General features: G+C 48.6%; 1 protein-coding gene across 2 annotated transcripts; it reads left to right on the top strand.

Annotated features, from left to right (window-relative positions):
- Positions 1-686: 686 nt before the first annotated feature.
- Positions 687-21026, top strand: LOC146355267 (cholinesterase-like). 2 transcript variants are annotated; one of them, XM_084840821.1, is made up of 4 exons: positions 687-851; positions 4534-6031; positions 7920-8083; positions 19422-21026. In XM_084840821.1, the coding sequence occupies exons 2-4, from the start codon at positions 4542-4544 to the stop codon at positions 19505-19507; spliced, it is 1740 nt and encodes a 579-aa protein (XP_084696947.1). In that variant the 5' UTR covers positions 687-851; positions 4534-4541; the 3' UTR covers positions 19508-21026. The 2 variants fall into 2 exon arrangements, with proteins under 2 accessions (XP_084696947.1, XP_084696948.1); XM_084840822.1 differs by lacking the exon at positions 19422-21026 and adding an exon at positions 11782-12789 and having other exon boundaries at positions 728-851.
- Positions 21027-21343: the final 317 nt, after the last annotated feature.

Here is a 21343-nt window from a genome sequence, read left to right as displayed (position 1 = left end):
AATTCTTGGCAAAGTATCACTTAATTCAGCATCAGTCCAGTTTAGTTGCTATTGTTCCAAAGCTATCAAACTGCTACAGAAATAACTGATACAACATGGAAAAAGAAACCTGGGGCAATCTACACTCTCATTTCATTCTGGCATTGCATTGTCTGACTCATGGTCATAACACACTATACACTCCCAAACCATTATCCTACCACTAATTCTGCCTCAATACTGCTGGATGAGAAGATTTGGAGAGAGGAGGTGGTTGAATGACTGGCAGCTGCTGGAGGATCTGTGGGGTGGTGGGAATGCTGGGTAGGGACCCACAAGTGGCAGGAGTGGTGGTGGCCTGATGGCTGCAGGGGCCCAGTCCAAGTGGCCCTGGACTGGGCCCCTGCACTATTGCAGACACTATTGGGCTGGATGGAACAATGGTCGGGCACTGTACAAGACAGATCCACATAGTCACTACTCCCCACTCTTGTTTGCTTTTAGTTGCCTTGAAATTCAGGCCACTGTTATCAGGATGCTATACTTTCCAAGGCTGTGGGCATGCAATCCAGTGATTATGGCTTCCCTGTTGCTGCAAGTCCTAGCAGTGCCATGTGAAAGAAAAGCCTGCCTTTCTCCATCTCCTTGACCCCTGACATGGAATTTCGCCTTGTCAGTATGCATAGCCTCCTCCCACTATGTGGACAGAGTCCAGGTGGGGCCATTGCTCTTCCCAGTCCATGCAGTCATTCTCTTCCTGGTTATTTGTAAATGTTGTAGGGAGCACATCAGTCACCCCTACATTTACCTTCCCTCTTCAGATGGAGCTGTGAGGGATATTAACTGAGGAGTGGCAAACGCCCATCAAGAAGGTGAGTCTCCATGCAGCCTAGAAAATCTACTTGCCTTTGTGGACAGAAGAGGGATTTTTCAGAATGGGAGAGGAGAGCTGTAGTCAAGAATTCACATTAGAAACTCTTTTTGAGTTGAGGTGGGTGACAGTTGCTTTGCTACCCACCTCAACTCCTTCTTGAACACTGCCCCCTGATAACTCCCGCCATCCCCATGTTTTCCAACCATTGGGAGCGTTTTTCTTTTTCTTTCTTTGAGTTTGGGATGTGCTTCAACGCCAAGTTCCAGCTGCAGCTGCTCTTTCCTGAAAGTACCTCTGGGCCCACACAGGTGTCGAGATGCATTTTGGGGAAATGAAGACAATGCTGGGAGGCCAGCTGTTGGCTACGCCGTGTGCACCAGTGCCAGGGGGTTTCTTTTTTAAAATTCGAAAAAGGGAGGGATAGGTGATTTTGCAGGCCTCAAGCGAATAAATTCTAGAGCTGTGCGCAGATGGCCTCTCAAGATTCTCCAGCCTACTTGTGGGCAGAGAAATTGGGGGGACAATTTCACCAAATTTCTCCTAGAGGAGGAGAAATTCTCCCAACAGTTTCTCACAGATAGGATTCACTATTGGCAGGGGTTGTAGCACAGGTTCTTTCTTTTTTCCTTCCTGAAAAGGCTTCCACTTTTCTGAGGCAGAGTTTTGAATTTCTTTTGGTGGTACTTTTGAGCTTACCTAATCACTGTGAGGTGGCTGAAGGTACTGTGTGTGTTTTCACTTTCTATTGCTCATCTAGTGGGCTCTCCCACGCTGGAGGCATTCAAGATGAGGCTGGACAGCCATCTGTCAGGGATGCTCTGACTTGGATTCCTGCATTGAGCACGGGGTTAGACTCGATGGCCCTGTAGGCCCCTTCCAACCCTACTATTCTATGATTCTATGATCTTTCCATTGCTCTGCAGCCTCCTAGGCCACCTGCACTTCCTGAACTGAACCCCCCCCCCATGGGGCAAATTGCCTCATGATGTCTTCCTCATGATGCTTTAACTGAAGTGTGGGAAGTTAAGGAGGCTACAGGCTGTCACAGAGATTACTGTACAATGTCAGACAGGACACTCATGCACAACCCTCAGCCACCTCATCAGTAAGGCAAGCACAAGAACCTCAAACCCAGCCCATGAGAATTTCTCTGAAATTTCCTTTGAATTTCTTTTTGAAAGCAATTTATTTTCTATCAAATTGAATGAAATTGGTTGAAAAAAAAGTGGGAGAAATTTTTGGCACAGCACTCATAAATTTGTGACAGCTGACAAATAGGCAGATCAGGTGCTGCCAAATCCCAAGCCAGACCATCTTCTTCAGTAGTATCCAGCCTTGAATACAGAGTCTGCTGTCTATCAAACATGTCTAGCAATAGTAATTTTCAGAGGTCTCAGGTAAAGATTTCCTGCAGACTTGTGCCTTGAGATCCTTCAAATGCAGATGCCACAGACAAAATCTAGGATTTGAAAAGAAAAGGCATGTGCAGTGTTGTTGCCAAGGTTTAGAGGTCCCTGGGCAAGATGCCCTCTGGGGACACCCCCCCGCTCTGCTCCTTGGTGTTCCCCCCAGTTTAGTTCTCTCCATGGTCTGCTTCCATGTTGCTTTCTGCTCTTTGGGCTTTTGTACATGAAGTTTTTAACCCACCACTTTACCAAGGCTTCTGCTTCCAGATTCTTTGTGGGATTAAGGTCGGTTCCTTTACGCATATTTTTTCCAGGGTTTCTCGCTCTCCCTTTCTATGTCTTCCATTACACAAACACTAGGTGGCACTGTGGTGTAGTGAAATTGTGGAAATACATGAGTGTTTCATGCAGCCATTAAGGATATACCAGACTCCTCATTGGGAAAACACTGCTAAAATGGTTACAACGCACAGGACGGGCCCTGGAGAATGGCAACATGATGTAATAGAGCCATAAACTACTGTGAGAATGATGAGCGCACAATAAATGCCTCATGTAGAAAGGCTCTTTCTCTCCTCCCCTGCTAGTCTTTATCTCTTCTGCCCCCCCCCCGCCCCCTCGCTGCAGTTTCCTTTTCTATCTGGCCTGTTTCTCCCCCAGCCCTGGTGCTCTCTCGGCTCCCCATTATGAGGCAAATACATGTTGTATGTCTTGGTCTCTCCAACCAGGCAGCACCCTTTCTTTCACTTCTTTTTATCTATTTAAAACGTTTAGAACAGGTTGGGCAGGCTATGGAGTAGAGGATATCTAGAGTAACAAAAATGTTGGGAAAGACTGCAGCTTCCTCCATAGCAAGCCAAACCTGTTCTAAAAGTTTTAAAAATGGAAAAAAATGAAAAGAAATAGAAGGGGCTGGCTGGTGGGAAATTGAGTGTCAGGAAGAGAGAGAACAAAAATAATGCCAGGAGAGAGAAAATAGAGCATCAGCTGAGTGGAGGGAGAGCACAAGAAGAGCGCTGATCAGCGAGGAAGCAAGAGATGAGTGCCAGTGGGGGAAATGCATTTGGGGACTCTGGGGGTGCAGAGGCCCAGTTTTTTGCTGGGTGGTCCATCCCAGCGGCATCTCTGAACATGTGCCCCCACCATCCCTGCTCTATGGTTATATTTGCTTAAGCTGAAGAGCAGAGACATCACACTGACAACAAAGGTCTGCATAGTTCAAGCAATGGTATTCCCCATAGTAACCTATGGCTGCGAGAGCTGGACCATAAGGAAGGCTGAGCGAAGGAAGATAGATGCTTTTGAACTGTGGTGCTGGAGGAAAATTCTGAGAGTGCCTTGGGCTGCAAGGAGATCAAACCAGTCCATACTCCAGGAAATAAAGCCAGACTGCTCACTTGAGGGAATGATATTAAAGGCAAAACTGAAGTACTTTGGCCACATAATGAGAAGACAGGACACCCTGGAGAAGATGCTGATGCTAGGGAAAGTGGAAGGCCAAAGGAAGAGGGGCCGACCAAGGGCAAGATGGATGGATGATATTCTGGAGGTGACGGGCTCGACCTTGGGGGAGCTGGGGGTGGTGACGGCCGACAGGAAGCTCTGGCGTGGGCTGGTCCATGAAGTCACGAAGAGTCGGAAGCAGCTGACCGAATAAACAACAACAAATGAATGTTTGTGGGGGGGGGGTTGCATAATTTTTCAGTTTTAAAATCATTCACTATATTTATATCCTAACCATTCTTATTTGGCTTACAAGGGTTCCCACCCCACCGTTCTTCCTGGCATTTTGTTCATATCTTATCAGGGTGGGAAATGGGTATATGTTATAAAAATGGGTTGGGTGCAGTATCAAGGCTGTATAAAATAAATGAAATTGGGGACATGGGGATGGGATATTATTTTTAATTCTGAGGGGAGACATCCCATGGCCTTATCAATGGAATATCCATAACAGAGGACCTGATTTGAAAGGATCCCTCCACAAAGGGAATTCCAAGGTGATGCTAGATGCCAGAAAACAGGGTGCTGAGTGAGTTTGCTGAAGGGAACTGAGGTCAATGAGATGAGTTCTCCTTATGGGATTTAGAGAATCAGCACAGGGTAGGGCTTAATGTAAAAAGGGTGTCCGCCAACTAGAGCTGATATTCTGAGCAGAAACAGCTATTCTGCTGTCACAACCAGTCAGGGGTTAGATTGGAGTAGGACTTCCTTAAAAAAGAAATAGCCCAACTTGTACTTGATATAACCTTCTCTAGGACTTTCTCTTTCCAGCTGCTGCAATGCCTGGTCTCCTGGTCTCTTCGCTCTTGTGCTTCTTCCTCCTCTTTCCATTGATCTCCAGTTCAGCCTCTAAAGATGATGCAGTGGTGGTCACCAGCAGCGGCCCTATCAAGGGCAAGCATCTCACAGCTGGCTGTGGCTCTGTGACTGCCTACCTGGGCATCCCTTATGCTGAGCCCCCACTGGGTAAATTGCGTTTCCAGAAGCCTCTTCCACATCAGCCATGGAATCAAGTCTTGGAGGCCACCAGCTTTGGAAATGCCTGCCCCCAGTTCATGTTTTTGGACAGCCCTGATTCAGCCATGTGGGCTCCAAATCAACCACTCTCAGAAGATTGCCTCTTTCTCAATGTCTGGATGCCCCATCCATGGCCTTCTTCACCAAATCCTTTCCTTGTCTGGATACATGGAGGGGGATTTGTCACAGGCACAGCTTCCCTGGACATGTACAACGGGGCACATTTAGCTCTTCATGAGAATGTCATTGTGGTCTCCATAAATTATCGCCTTGGGGCTCTAGGCTTCCTTTTCTTACCACCAGCTGCCCCAGGAAACATGGGCCTCTTGGACCAACAGCTGGCACTGAAGTGGGTTAAGGACAATGCAGCTGCTTTTGGTGGAGATCCTTCTCGGGTGACCATTATTGGCCACAGTGCTGGTGCAGCCTCTGTGGGTTTCCATCTCCTCTCACCAAGTAGCCAGTCCCTGTTTGCCCAAGCTGTACTTCAGAGTGGAACTGCCCAAGCTGTCTGGGCTTGGATGAGTCCTGAGGAGGCCAAGCAGAAAGCTCTTGCTTTCAGCCAGTTGCTGGGCTGTTTAGAAAACAATGATAATGCTGTGGTGAGCTGCCTACAGGAAAAAGATGCCATGGAATTTGCTGAGCATGAAGCATCCATGTTTCAAAAAAGCAAGTTCTTTCTGGATTTTCCCTTCGTACCAACAACAGATAAGGATCTTCTACCTGATGATCCACAAAATCTTTTGGAGGCCAGTCGTATTCAGGTTAAACCAATTCTCATTGGTGTCACCTCTGATGAAGGGTCTATCTTTCCACTACAACTTTTTCGTGGCACCAATGATAGCCTAATCACTTGGGAACAACTCCTGAAAGGGGTAAGCATGACAATGCGAAAGGCAACTGAAGAAACTGTTCAGGCTGTGGCCCTGAAGTACAACGAAGAAGGCCGTGGCCCAGCTTGGTACCGTTTGACCATGTCACTGTCCTCTGGAGATTACTTTAGTGTGTGTCCAGCAGCTGAATTTGCTGCAAAGTCCAGAGACTTAGGGAGTCCTGTGTATCTCTACTCCTTCAGACATCACACCTCTGGCTCCGTTTGGCCAGAGTGGATGGGGGCACCCCATGGTGCTGAGGTACCATATGTGTTTGGGACCCTTGAGTCAGCAGTGGGCGTCAACCAAACATACACGGAGGCCGAGGCTGCACTGAGCCATAGGATGATGCGGTACTGGGCAGAGTTCTCCAGAAGTGGGTAAGGCATAATCTTTTCCTCTTATGACTCTCCACTTTATAGAGAATGACGGTCCATCCATTTCATAAACACAACAAAATACACATCATTTCCTTCCCTGGGTATTGCTAGGCACTTAAAAGATTCAGGGCCCAGGCCCATAGGACACAAATCTTCCTAAAAGCCACACAGGGGTAGATTCTGCAAGGGGCGTTGCAGCATGTGGAGAGAGGAGAATTAACCTTTCCCACCAAGCTGTATTCTCCCCTGAAAATTGCCTCCTGCATGGCAACGAAGCTTAGCAAAAAAGTTCTGTTGGCACCAATAGACACTCAGGGCTCTGGCAAGTAGATCCGGGGCCCTGGGATTTGGGGTCGGGACTTCATGGGCATGCCCCTGATCACAGGAAACAATCTTCAGCAATTTGCAGAAGTGATCATGGATGAATGTGTAATTATTTTTTTAAAAGACAAAATGTAGCTTCCTTCAGTTCAGTTATAATACCAGCGACATTGTGCAGCATGTTACTGATACAGGTTTGGAACCAGAGATGCACAAGCAGAAGAAATTCCGGCAGTGATGGTGCTTTGTAAGGTGATGTGTGCAGGCTAGTGGTAGGCGCTGGGTGACTTTGTGCAAGCAATTGTGGAATGACTCATGCTAGAACACATGTTGGGGCCTCGGGCAAGACTTTGCCCTAGAATGCATCTTGTACAAGGCCTTGTGGCAGAGATTGTGGAATTCATGGCACAAATGGAAACACACCTCTGGATTTTGGTTCTCTTTTTTTGCACAAGGATCTTATATTGTCAGAAAAATCCCTACAGCACACAAAACAGGTCTTCTTCTCTCACAAGGGCACCTCTGGATCCAGACCACTAGGATATCACAGAAATGAGTTGGCCTGCTCCGGTGCCTTTAAAATAAGCTTGTTAGTCAAGAAACAGCAGGTGAACCTTTCCTTACCATAGCAGCAATTATTGTCATCACCTAGTGTTTGCCCATCAAGCTGCCGTAAAAGGTACAGATCCAGGTGCCAGTAACGAAGCAGCCCAATCCTATACACATGAATGGGCCTTAGTCCCTAGTAAGTGTCTTAGGATTGCAATCCTAACCACACTTAACATGGAATGGAACCTGCTCCCAGGTGTACACCGTGGGGCTTACATCTGAGTAAACATGCATACGACTGCACTGTAAGCCATCTGATGCACCTCTTTGGGCAGAATGGTGGATTGTAAATGAATTTAATGGGAAAACGAACAGGTGCAACCTGTTTTGCACCTGTGTAACACTGTGTAATTCCAGGAGAGAGAGATGCAGGCAAAGAGGCCTGGGGGCCTGCTGCAGCTGTACTCCCCACCCCCTTGTAGGGCTATCTACTATCGGTTGCCCTGTGGGACGGATTCCAGGAGAGAGAGCAAGAGAGGAATGAGAATAATAACAGCCGCCAGCTCCTGTTCCAGCTGTACTGTGCTTGCCTCCAGGGTCATCTTCCACCAACTGCCCTGTGGGAAAGATCCTGGGGGTACTTTTAAAATGTGTTAATATTTTTATTATGATTTTATTATTTTTATGTTGCATTGCTGTTGTTACATTATGATAAGTCGCCTTGTAAGCTTTGTATCCTGAAATGTGTCATAGAAGTAACTAATAAAAAATATTGGTGTACAACTGCATAACACTACAGTTACAGCTGTATACTCTTCAGGTGTAGCAGTGTTAGTAATTCAGGTGTAAAGGTGATGATGACAACAGTACTTTAATACTGTCAACTTACTTGAGGCCCTGATCATGCAATATGGTAAAATACACATTTAACAAAGGAACAATGAACCCACTTTCATTCACATCTCATGCACAGCCATCCTCCTGACTGGATTATAAATATATTTTACTGTCTCCGCAGGAATCCCACGGGGTCGGTGGCCGATGAGGTACAGTGGCCGCTCTATAATGCCACACAGCAGAACTTCTTTCTTCTTAGCACTGAGCCAGCCCAGGTTATGAAGATCTCTCCTGCCCGACTTTGTGGTTTCTGGGAAACGCTTCCTTTGAAGGCTGCAAATCCATGTGAGTTCAGCACTTGCTCTGGAAGTGTGTGTTTGGATGGGAGTGTGTCGCTGATATCTCATGGGGAAGATGTTTCTAGTGATTTTGCTTTCTATTGGAACTGCCATCTCCTAGATCTGAATGACTTTATATATTGCTTCCCTATGTTTTCTGAGCAGTGGGCCTGTTTATTTACAATTGTACAGGTTAAGCAGGCAGCAAGCAAAGCTGTATGTAACTGGTGCTAGTCCCAATGGAAAAATCACTCCAGTACCACCAAGGTCCTTAAAACTGTTTCTGTCAGCCAGAGAGCCCTCAGAGATGTTCTCCAGATGCCTTCTTTGGTTTTTCTTCCTCTGGCCAAATTCACACTGCACACAATGTTCTTCATGGTGTGTGGTGTTTTCTATGGCTCCAACCCACTTCCCAAATAGGAGGATTTGACATATCCTTGGAACCTGGAGTAGCCAACTGTTCTCTAGAACTCACAGATTAGGTTCCTATGTTCACTATTAAGTACCAGGCTATACAAACATGGAGAGAGAGAGAGAGAGAGAGAGAGAGAGAGAGATGGCCATTTTGTATGACATAATAGCATGATGACAATATAGTTTTTTCAGCGATAATTGTGCTTTTGTGGGAGACCAGCACACAAACATGATGCTGTGTTGGACACCTCATGCCCGTGACCATGTTTGATCACTCCTAGTTGAAATGGACTAGCAGGACCAATATGCAGGAAACACAACTGTTGAGCAAACCAAGGAGGGTAGCTCCATCTGTGTGACAACAGATACCTTTACTATTAGGTACTTCCCTATTGTGCTTCTGGGTTTGCTGGGAATGGGCTGCACTTGGGAAGCTGATGTTTGGACTGGTACCTCTTATCTCCTGGATCTGAAATATTCTGTGGTATATCTTATTACTACAAAATAGTAAAGGTAAGCCAATACATGAAAACGTCATGTTCTGTGGATGTATAAGGCTGTTTGAAAGATTATATTCTTTATAGTATGTGATACGTTGAAATTAACAATGCAGGCATAAAATACGGGGCAATCCTAATTCGACTGCATCCTTTTCTTACTCTTGTGCTCAGTGGTGCAGGTAGATATTTTAGATGCAAGAATTAATGACTGGGAGGAGGGGGGAATAGGACCTGTGTATTATTTCAGCAGTGAAGCACACACAACTCGCCTCCCCTCCCCACAGTTCTATGCTTCACACATTCCACATATGTTAGAGCAACCAAAACAAAAGAAAAAAACCTGTCTGCCAGCCTTGATAAAGAAATAACAATACTCAGAAAGTGTGCACTTCTGTACTGTAAACTCACTTAAATCATAGCACTACTACCACTAGAGGAATAAAACAGAGTTTACTTCTGCTGTCCTGATCCTGTCACAGAAATGGATACAATACCTTTAAAACAAAATAATAATATTAAATAATAACAACAACAGAAGAAACAACAATAATAATAGTATGTGTAACCATGTACATGCCCAGTCAGCTGCTTCATAACTCTAAAATGTTTAAAAAGAAGAAGGTTGCTGCAGTGAGAAGAGTCAGCCCTGGTGGGCCCTGTGCCAGCCCAGGTGCTGACCCAGGGCCTGTTTGCCACTACCCCCCCACCTGCTGCTCTCCGGAGGGTCATTTGGGGGGCGCTGGGCTACAGATGCCCTTAGACTTCAGCTCCACCACTGCTTTTGTTATGGCTGTCTGGCTTTGTACATAGCAAAGAACATACGCTTTAAATCAGTTTGACAGTAATTCTCTCTCCCTAAGGAACTGGGAGGGGGGCGGCTGTACAAGTATACAGCAGTGTAGTCATGGCAGGTTGCGCTGGGGCTTTGCGCTGGCACTGTTTTTGAAGCCAGCCCCGAGCCGGGTCGCAGTCTGCTAGGGTCTAGGGAAGGAGGAGGGCACAGAGGGAGTGCAGGCGGCTGCCTCTTGGCTGCCTCTCATATACTATGCGGAGCCGGCCAGAGCAAGGGAGCGAGTGAGAGAGGAAGCCTGAGGGAGCTCTGCGGTCTCCTCCCAGCCATTCTCCTCCTCAGCTCTTGGCTTCTCCTCCTGTCCCTGCTCTGTGCCTGGGTGCCCGGCGCTGCGCTCAGCTTCTGCAGCACTGGCCACCCGTTCAGGGCTGCTGCTGCTGGCCACGACAGCAGCAGGAGGGGTGGTGGTAGCGCTGCTGCCATTATTTACTGATGGGGCAGGGCAGGTGGCTGGTTTGTGCCAGTTTTTAGGATTTATCACACAATCCTATGCATGTTTACTCAGAAGTCATTCCCACTATGTTCAGTTGCCAGGTGGGCTTTCTCCCAGGTAAGTGTGCCTAGGAATGCAGCCTTAGCTGCCTTCCCAAGATCTCTGTAAATTGAATTCGAAATGAACACCCTTTGGATTGCACTGTTAATTCTTGAACACTAATTTCTGCAGTAAGCAGAATGGCCAAATGCAACCTGCTCTGTCAGCTACACTTTTTGGCACAAGGTTGGCATGTGCCTGGGCAAACAAACAAACCCTGGTGGAGGGGAGGGAAACAGAAAAAAAAAAATAGTTGTGGAGAGGGGAGAAAGAAGGTGTGTGTGCGTGTTTCAATCCAGCTGGGTGTGTGGATGTTTCTGTTGCGGGATGGGAGAGATATAATGAAGGAGCCTAGGGAAGGCTAGTGGGTAATGCTGGGGTGCTAAGGGAGTGTGCAAGGGGGCTGTTTAAATAAGAAGGGATCTGTCCATGAGGGCTGAGTTGAGAGGGTGAAGCTTCCATTGAGTATCATATTTTGAAAACCCCAAAAGTTTGTGTTTGAGAGTGAGTGAGTGAAAAAGATAAACACCCCTGCATTTTTTCTCAGACATCCAATTGAAATGCCATTGCCTTACTTTTAGCTGCACTGTTTATGGATCCCAGTTGAAGGCTGTGTATCTTACAAGGTTGTACAGTCTTAGAAGGAACGTGGCTGTGACTGTCACAAAGGGACCCTGCACTTCTGAACTTGCCACTACACTACTGCATGTATATTGAGAGCAGGAAGGCTTGAACAGAGCATTCACAGCAGCCTGGTTAAGATGAAATTTCTGGAATTCTTTGGTGGGAAGCCATGGCAGTTAAACTGGTAGAAAACTGATATATACATACGGCATGTTGAGGTGAGAAATCCCACCTCAGGACGTTTGCACCATCTGCTCCTGAAGGAACCATCAACTAGGCTGAGAGGAAAGTGTTGCAGCAGCCTGTCTCCTCCCCGCTGTGGGGCAACGGTGCCTCGCCCTATGGAAGTGAGAGGTCTAAGGCTGGTATGAGCAGCCTGTTGCCACCACTTGAGGCTTTTCTTTCCCTCTTACTTTGTACCCTCAGGGATATGAGGGCACCAATGTTGCTGCTGTATAAACTGCCAGCCACAGTTCACGTGGGTATTGACCTCCCCTGGATAAATACCAATGTCTTTATTTTCTTATTAAGCAACAGTAACAGCTCACCTTCTTTCAAAGCCAAGTAAAATAATAAACCAGCCCAGACAAAGACACGTCACTTCTTTTCTCCCCTCAGCCCCCAGCTTCCAACTGTCATAACTACCCTTGGACCCCCACTCACCAGTCCCAATGCAGTAAACAGGTTGAATCACCATCAGGTTCTCCCGCCAGCACAGCTCATCCCAACAATGAATATTATCTGCTGAACTTTAATAAAAACAAGAGTTCCCCATTTCACCACAGGGGCTGCCTAAGATCTCTGTGCCCTGACAGAAGGCGGAAGATAAGAAGCCAGGCCAGAGAGTTCATGCGATCAGCTAGCGAAGATATCTTGAATCGGCCTGACAGAACTCTCTTCTATTTTTTTTGGTACCATTTGTTTGTTTTAGTATTTTAAAACCCTAAAATGCCTTGCATGCCTTGACAGAAAGGTGGTCTATAAATGCATTAAATACTAATTTAGTTTAAGTATGTAGTAGCAGCAACTTTAAAAAGAAAACAGGACAGCCATATTTATATATACAAGCATGCCCTTATCCAACAGAAACATCCCCCCTAAGCCATTTGGGATTTGGCGTGTATTTTTCTTGCAGCCAAGGCAGGTTTTGCTACCTGGACAGTGGTAAAAACATCAACGTGAGAAAGAAGAGCACATACTGATTTAAAAGGGGCCTGTTTGACAGGAACCAGAGAATAACAGCAAGAAATTTATGCCCAGGATGGTCATAGAGGGAACACCTTAGTAAATAGTGGGAAACATCCTCAACTTCCCCAGTGTCAGGGTTGGATCGGAGCCCATAGAGCCCCAAAGCAGTTCTGATTCTGAGCAAGAGATAGAAACTGTGGGAGAGGAACCCGCTTGCTCTTCAAAGGCGCCGCCGGAGGGAGAGCCCCTCCCTGCTCACATTCCTGAGAGTGGCAGCGACCCTGGCAGGCAGGGGGAGGGACAACTGGAGCTTCGGGACGCTAGGCGTTGGGACAAGCGGGAGATGGAAGGTGCCGAGAGGAGGTGCTCAGCCAACTTGGCGTGACGTTGACAGCTGAGCCCCGATGCCCCACAGGAAAGGGGTGGACTTTCGCCTCCTAGCCCTTAAGTTCAGAGGCTTCCCGCCTTTACCCTCCAAATGGAGACCAACTGATTCCCTAAGTCTAGAAACCCCGGATAGGCAGCTCTCTCTTAAGTTTCCCTCATTAGGCTCAGGCAATTAGCATCTGTAAGCGTCATTAGGTTGAATGGAAATAAAGCCTTGGAAAAGAGGCCTATCGTCTGCGAGTTGATTCTGGCTACTTGAGGATTTCAGAAGGCAGCAAGGGCACTCCTGACAGCTTGGTCTCCATTCCTTTTCTTTTCCTCCGACTGATTCTGGGACAGCGCTATGGAGCAGATTTTGACTACTCTGACGCAGGAGAACCAGGCGCTTTGTGAGCAAGTCACCCAATTGATGACTGCCATTCAAGCCTTGCAGACTGCTGCTCAGCCCGTTCCGCCCCCCATTCCCCCCCAACGCATGTGCCCGGTGGCCTTGCCAGACAAGTTTTCAGATAAGAAGAGGCTGTTTCGCATTTTCCATGCCTAGTTGGAGCTGTACATGCGCCTCCAGCCTGAGGATTTCCTGACAGACCAGGTTCGTGTGGGGTTTATCATTAACCTGCTTTCCAGCATGGCAGCTAATTGGGCTTCGTCTCTTCTTCTCGCTGATGACTCCCTGCTAGGGGACTATCCAGGTTTCATGATAGCTGTGGCAGGATTTTTTGGTGATCCCCTTCGCACGGAGACAGCTTCTCAGGATATTCGCCGCCTCAAGCAAGGCAAGGATTCATTTTCCAGCTATGCGACCACTTTTCACTTGCTGATGAACGATTTACAGTGGAATGATGCTGGTCTGGTGGCCCAATTTTTTGACAGTTTGAACGATGAGATATTGGATGAGGTGGTGCATGCGCCCCGCCCGGCTACTCTGGAGTTGCTCATCCAATCCTGTCTGCAGATTGACAGTTGCCTGGAGGGGTGCTGGCAGACCAGGCGGAGCTCCAGTGGCTGGGATTTCCCTCCGGCCATTCCCTCACGGCCGCTGTCCCCTCCACTCCCCCTGCCCCTGCGGCGGGGGCGGAGGAGACCCCAATGCAACTGGGAGCAACCTGAGCTACGCTGTCACCAGAGGAGTTGGAATGCAGCATGCTGAGCGTCGTTGCTTTAGGTGCAGAAAGTTGGGGCACTTTGCCAGATCCTGTCACTCCAGACGGACGGCCCTGCCCCCTCCTCCTCCTCCTCCTCCTCCTTCTCGCCCCCAAGCCTGACTAGGCCACCCCCCCAAGCCTGTTGGGGGTCTCCAGTGCGGAGGCCTGCTCCTTACCTGGGAGGTGCCTTCCTCAACCCCTCTGCTCTCCCATCTGCTCCTTCCTGTACACCTCCAGTCCTCCCAGTGTGGGGGGGAGGAAGTTCTGGTGCTGGTGGACTCTGGGGCGACTACCAGTTTCATGGATGAAGAGTTTACTCAGCAGCACAGCATTCATGCTTTGCCCCTCCCCACCCTGTTGAAGGTGGAGACCATCGACGGGCGTCCCCTCTCTTTGGAAGCGGTTACTCGGATTACATCTCTGGTCACTCTGTGTTCTCAGGGCCACGTTGGGCAGATTCAATTGCACATGGCCAAGGTGCCCTAATACCCAATCATGCTGGGGTGTATCCTGGCTCTCCCAGCACAATCCTCAGATTTCTTGGGAACTTCATCAAGTGAAATTCTCCTTTCCCTACTGCCTGCAGCATTGCCTCCCAAATGGGGCGTTGGCCCCGGTTCAGGCCTTAACCCTTTCCGCTCCCTCCTCATCTTCCCTGAGCAGTTCTTCTGCTCCAGTGATCCTCCCAGAGAAGTATGTGGCTTTCCGGGATGTTTTCGACAAAAAGGAGGCCGACCAGCTCCCCCCTCCTGCTCTTTTGACTGAGCCATTAACCTGATCCTGGGTGCCACCATCCTGGCGGGCCGGCTGTATTCGATGTCAGAGCCAGAACTTCGAGCTGTGCGGGAGTTTTTGGACACAAACCTCCACTGTGGGTTCATACATCCCTCCACCTCCCCTGCCTGTGCTCCAACTATGTTTGTTTGCAAGAAGACGGGGGAGCTCAGGCCCATTCATGACCACCGAGTGCTCAACTCGGTCACTATCCCTGACAAATACCCCCTTCCCCTGATCCCTGAGATGCTTGAGTGCCTGGGGCGAGCCAAGATTTTCACCAAATTGGACCTGCGTGCCACCTACAATCTGATTCACATCTGTGAGGGGGATGAGTGGAAGACCTATTTCGGAACCCGGTACAGCGCGTACGAATACTTAATGATGCATTTTGGACTCGCCTGCGCCCCCTGCCACATTTTCACGCTTTATGAATGCCATCTTCTGGGACTATTTGGACACTTTTCTCATTGTTTATCTCAATGATTTGCTTTTATACTCTGCTGACCCCCAAGACCATCAACATCATGTCACGGCCGTTTTACAGTGCCTCCGCGAACACCGTCATTTTGTCAAGCTGGAGAAATGTGCCTTTGACTTGAATTAGGGATGTCGGAGAATTTCTCCACGAATCTCCGGGAGGCTGAATGCCAATGCATTCGGCCCTCCGAAACTGGTGGGGAAATTCTCCAACACCCCCCCCCCCCGGGATGGGACTTACCTTGTGCGAATGTCCCTCTCGGCGGCGGGTCCCGGCGGCGTTGCGGTGGCGTTGCGGCGGCGGCGGGGGCAGTGGCCGGTCTTCCGACCGGCTGTCACCGCCGCCATTTCCCAGTAAAGTAAAGTAAAAAAACCCCAAAAAACACGTGATAGGCTACGTAACGATTTACGTAGCCTATCACGGCTAGATTTTCAAAGTCAGCCGTGATAGGCTACGTAAATCTTTACGTGGCCTATCATGGCTGACTTTGAAAAAAAAAAAGTGCGTATGCAAATAGCGTTGCTCTTATTTTCGCCGTAGTGTACATAAATCTTTACGTAGACTACCCGTGCCCAAATAAGGAATGCAAATGGCAGCGCCCATGGGCGCCACCATTTGCGTACGCGCTTTTTTTCCCCCCAAAGTCAGCCGTGATAGGCTATGTAAAGATTTACGTAGCCTATCACAGCTGACTTTGAAAATCTAGCCGTGATAGGCTACGTAAATCATTACGTAGCCTATCACGTGGTTTTTTATTTTTTTACAATTTACTTTTTTATTTCGTGGCCAGGGAGACGGGGCGCTCCCCCCCCGGCCATAATTTCAGCGGGGAGGAATGGGGTGCCTCCCCCCGGCCTGAATTTCAGCTGGGAGGGGCGGGGCACCTCCCCCCTGCCAAGAATTTTTTGGGGAGAAACGGAGCGCCTCCCCCCCCACCGAAAACAGCTGCGGGACCAGGTAAGGGACTTCTGTCCATCCTTAGACTTGATCTCCTTGGACTTTCTTGGTTACATTATTTCAGCAGACAGCATCAAGATGGATCCTGAGAAGGTCCAGGCCATCCTTTCCTGGCAGGCTCCATCCACAAAGAAGGACTTACAGCGTTTTCTGGGTTTTCCCAGTTTCTACAGGAAGTTCCTGCCCGGCTATGCTCGACTGATGTCTCCTCTCACAGATCTCCTTAAGGGAAAGAAATCCCCTTTTTGTTGGACTGCCTCTGCCAATCAGTCTTTCGAGGAACTTAAGAGGCTTTTTAGTTCTGAGCCAATCCTGTTGCACCCTGACCCGAGGAGGCCTTTTGTAGTGCAAACTGATGCGTCTGATTATGCAGTGGGGGTGGTTCTTTTCCTGCCAGGTCAGGCGGGCAGAGAGTTGCATCCCTGCGCCTACCACTCCAGGAAGTTAAGCATGTCCGAGTGGAACTATACCATCTGGGAGAAGGAACTGTTAGCGATTAAGTCCGCCTTGGAGACGTGGCATCATCTGCTGGAGGGGGCGCAGCACCCCATCGAAGTCAGGACTGACCATCGCAACCTGGAACATCTCCAGACAGCCCTCTCCTTAAATCAGCGGCAGATTAGGCGGTCTTTGTTTTTTTCCCGATTCAACCTGAAGATCCGCCACGTGAAGGCTGCCAACAACCAGCAAGCAGACACCTTCTCTTGTAAGCCGGACCTCCAGCCAGAGGAGGAGGAAAGTCCCTCCCCCGCCCTCATTCTCCCCCCTGAAAGTCTGGCCGCGGCAGTGGTGCCTTGCTCTTGGGAGGAGCTCCTTCGCACTGAACAAGCTCGGATTCTTTCTGCCACGAGAAGGTGGAGGAATTGGGGCTAGCCTCTGCCCCCCCCAGTCTACCACCTTCTCCCTGCAAGGCGGGTTGCTTTACCATTCAGGCCAGGTGTATGTGCCTTTTAAACCCTTCCGCAAAAAAGTCTTCCATCAGTGCCACGATTCCCCCAGTGCTGGGAATTTTGGCTTCGCCAAGACCCTACATGGAGTGACATGGGATTTTTGGTGGCCCCAAGTGTGTTGGGATGTCAAGACCTATGTCGCTTCCTGCATATCCTGTCAGTGGGCAAAAGCCCCCTCGGGCAAACCCTCGGGCTTACTTCACTCACTGCCTACCCCCTCGGGCCCTTGGAAGCTGCTCTCCCTCGACTTCATCACCGACTTGCCTCGCTCACAAGGTAAGACTACCATTCTGGTGGTGGTGGATTTATTTTCTAAGATGGCTCACTTCACCCCATGCTGTGGGCTGCCCATGGCCAAGGAGATGGCAGACCTCTTTTTGTCACATGTTTTCCGTCTCCATGGATGGCCAGACGGATTAAATTCGGATAGGGACCCCCGTTCACCGCCCATTTCTGGAAGGAGCTACTTGGGCTACTTAATGTGTCGCTACACTTTTCCTCTGCTCACCACCCCCAGGCGGATGGTCAGACCGAACGCACCAATGCGACTCTAGAGCAATCTTACGCTGTTATGTAAACTACCAACAAGATGTCTGGTTTTCTCTGCTGCCTCTGGCAGAATTTGCTTATAACAAAGCCTGCCATGCATCTACCCACCAAACACCCTTTTGGGGGGGGTACCATCCCAAGGCTTTCCCTTCCTTGCTTGGTCCATCCTCGGTGCCTGCAGCCCATGAGTTTTTAGAGGAGCAGCACTTGGTGCACCACCTTTTACAGGACTCCATCGAACAAGCAAAAGTGGTGTACAAACAAACTGCGGACCGGCATCGCCAGTCCAGCCCGCCTCTGCAGCTGGGGGACTGGGTTTGGTTGTCCACCTGATACCTCCCCTATCACTCTCCCATGAAGAAGCTTGTGGCCTGTTGCATGGGTCCTTTCCAGATTATGGCCCAAATTAACCCTGTCGCTTTTCGCCTAGCTCTTCTCCCCTCCATGAAAGTACATCCTGTTTTTCATAGCTCCTTACTTTCCCCCTTGGTCTCTGATGACCCCCATTGCTCAGTCTGCTCCCCCCCTGCCTCCAGTGCTGGTGAAGGGGGAGAAGGTCTTTGAAGTCGCTGAGATCCTGGACTCATGCCTTTCCCATGGGTGCCTACAATATTTGGTGGACTGGAAGGGCTATGGGCCTCACGAATGTTCCTGGGAACCCACTGAGCATGTGCATGCCCCTTTGCTGCTGCAGCGCTTCCATCAATGATACCCCCACAAGCCTGGGGCTATGGGGGGCACAAGGGGGGCCTCATGGGAGCAGGGATGATGCCAGGGTTGGATCAGAGGCCATAGAGCCCCAAAGCAGTTCTGATTCTGAGGAAGAGATTGAAACTGTGGGAGAGGAACCTACGCACTGTTCAGAGGCGCCGCCGGAGGGAGAGACCCTCCCTGCTCACATTCCTGAGAGTGGCAGGGACCCTGGCAGGCAGGGGGAGGGACAACTGGAACTTCGGGACACTAGGCGCTGGTGCAGGGACAAGCAGGAGATGGAGGGTGCCGAGAGGAGGCGCTCAGCCCGCTTGGCGTGACGTCAACAGCTGCGTCTCGATGCCCCATGGCAAAAGGGTGGAATTTCGCTTCCTAGCCCTTAAGTTCAGAGGCTTCCCGCCTTTACCCATGGAGACCAAATGGAGACCAGCTGATTCTCTAAGGCTAGAAACCCTGGATAGGCAGCTCTCTCTTAAGTTTCCCTCATTAGGCTCAGGCAATTAGCATCTGTAAGCGTCATTAGGTTGAATGGAAATAAAGCCTTGGAAAAGAGGCCTATCGTCTGCGAGTTGATTCTGGCTATTTGAGGATTTCAGAAGGCAGCAAGGGTGCTCCTGCCACCCAGGCCCACAAATACAAAGTCTTTGATGGACTGGAGCAGTGGAGGCTGACAGCTCTGATTCTGGTGGGGCTGTGAATCCATTCTGGGTTTCAGACAGAACCAGCCAGAATGCTAAAGGAGCTATCCTAGGTGCTAGCCCCAGAATAGGTTCAGCACCTTGGATAGATCCTTTAGAGTTCTGGCTGGTTTTGACTGACACCCACAATGGATTCATAGGCCCACCGAAATCAGAGCCAGCAGCCTCCACTTGACTGGAGTTTTATCAAATTTCCTCTCCAAAAAAGGGGAAGGCAAACATTGAACACATAATGCTGTGAATGATTTCCTGGCGGCGGCGGCAAGGGGGGCATAGTAACAGTTATAAAGTAGCTCTCCAGACCAAATTACATCTTGTATAATTGATACCAACAGGAATAAGACACCTGTGAGATTGCAACCAGATCCAACTGCGTAGAATAAAGAGAGATTTTTTCTTTGACTCTTGTGCTTGACTCTTATCACTTTGGCAGCACATGTACTAAAACTGGAACAATACGGAGTTTAAATATGCATTTTCTCCTAGAGTTGTGAAAATCCCTTTTCCAGATTCAAACTTGTCCTTGGTTATCTAGTTCTAGTAAGGGGAGCCATATTTCTCTGTGTTTCTTTTTTTCTTCTGCAGACAAGTCCAAAGATGATTCTGTTTCACCAGGCAAGGAGGAAGATTGTAAGAAGGAATCCAGTACTCAGCAGCAAGAATCACCATAAAATGTCAGCAGAGCTGCAGAAGGCTCGTTTAGAGCTGTGTGTGTGTGTGTGTGCGTGTGTGTGTGATGCACAGCCCATAAGGATGATAAAAGAGACAGAAATGAAGTACAGAAAGAATGAATAGATAAAGCACACTGAATGCTTAGAAGCAGAACATTTCTCCTCCTCCTCCTCCTCCTTTTTAACCTAGTCTTGGTTTGCTCAGGGCCAAAACAGACATTACTTTAAAATCTGTATCTAGCAACTACATCTATGGTCTAGTTGTGAAGGCTCCTAGCAATGATTTCTATCTGGTGGCACTCCTTGCAGTGTCTGTAAGATTTGGAAGTTGCAGTGCCATGGTTAAGCATTGTTGTGTGGACTGGGAACTGTCCATATTGGTGCCAATGGCCTGTGTGGCTACGGCAGGGATAATCACCACACCATTAGGTTGAAACATATGGAAAATGCCTTCCAAATGTTACAGGCACCACGAGGAGCACCAGCCTATAGAAATAATTTCTGTTGGATTCCACATAAGGCGGTGACACATAAAAAGATTTCTGAATGTTGTTTGTTGATTGATTACCTTTCTATACTGCCCAACAGCCAACAATCTCTCAAGAACAGGTTAAGATACTTTATTTTCTTGGGCTCCAAGATCACCGCAGATGGTGACTGTAGTCATGAAATTAAAAGACGCTTGCTCCTTGGGAGGAAAGCTGTGGCAAACCTAGACAGCATAGTAAGAAGCAGAGACATCACCTTGCCGACAAAGGTCTGTTTAATCAAAGCTATGGTTTTCCCAGTAGCAACGTATGGCTGTGAGAGCTGGACTGTAAGGAAGGCTGAGCACCGAAGAATTGATGCTTTCGAACTGTGGTGCTGGAGAAGACTCTTACGAGTCCTCTGGACTGCAAGGAGGTCAAATCAGTCCATCCTAAAGAAAATCAACCCTGACTGTTCAATGGAAGGACAGATACTGAAGCTGAAGCTCCAATATTTTGGCCACCTAATGCGAAGAGAAAACTCCCTGGAAAAGACCCTGATGCTGAGAAAGATTGAAGGCAAAAGGAGACGGGGACAGCAGAGGATGAGATGGCTAGAAAGCATCACCGATGCAATAAATATGAATTCGAGCACACTCCGGGAAAGAGCGGAGGACAGGAAGGCCTGGCGTGCTATGGTCCATGGGGTCACGAAGAGTCGGTCACGACTTAACGACTGAACAACAACAAAGAACCTGGAAAAAATGAAAAGCTCTTCTGGAGAAATGCCCATGCTCAGTGAAAAGCATCCACTTTCTGTACAGGCATGGCTTGCTGTGAAATTGGCACGCTAAGAAGAATTCAATTAAAATCTACAGTTCATGTGCCTAGGAGTTCTTGCTCTTTGCTGTTGAACCCACAGCAAAATAATGAATCTACTGTCTTGAGAAGGGTTTTCTGGGTGTCTCGCAACTACATCTGTAAATTACTGGGCGGAGGGGGGAAATCTAATGAACATTCCTTGAAATTCTTTGAGTAAATACAATGGTATGAAAGAAATCAAAATTAAGTATTGGAAAAGTATTACTTAATTCTCCGTTGGTTCAGCTTCCTTGTGTAGTTCCTTACTTATTGGTGTTGGGGGACTTCAACGTACATTCAGAGGCCATCCTCACAGGAGCACCTCGGGACTTCATGGAGACCATGGCCTCCTGGGAGCTGCACCATATTCTAACTGGGCCCACCCATGTAGCCGGTCATGCACTAGACCTTGTGTTTGTTTCTGGAGAAGCGGGGAGTGATCTGGAAGTCAGGGGTATATCCACCACCCCCTTGTCATGGTCAGATCACTATCTGGTGACGTTGGACT

Source organism: Heloderma suspectum, chromosome 2, assembly GCF_057233095.1.
Source record: "Heloderma suspectum isolate Gila_16-S chromosome 2, 16-S_ref, whole genome shotgun sequence".
Taxonomy (NCBI): Eukaryota; Metazoa; Chordata; class Lepidosauria; order Squamata; family Helodermatidae; genus Heloderma; species Heloderma suspectum.
This window is presented reverse-complemented; position numbering and strand designations above follow the sequence as displayed.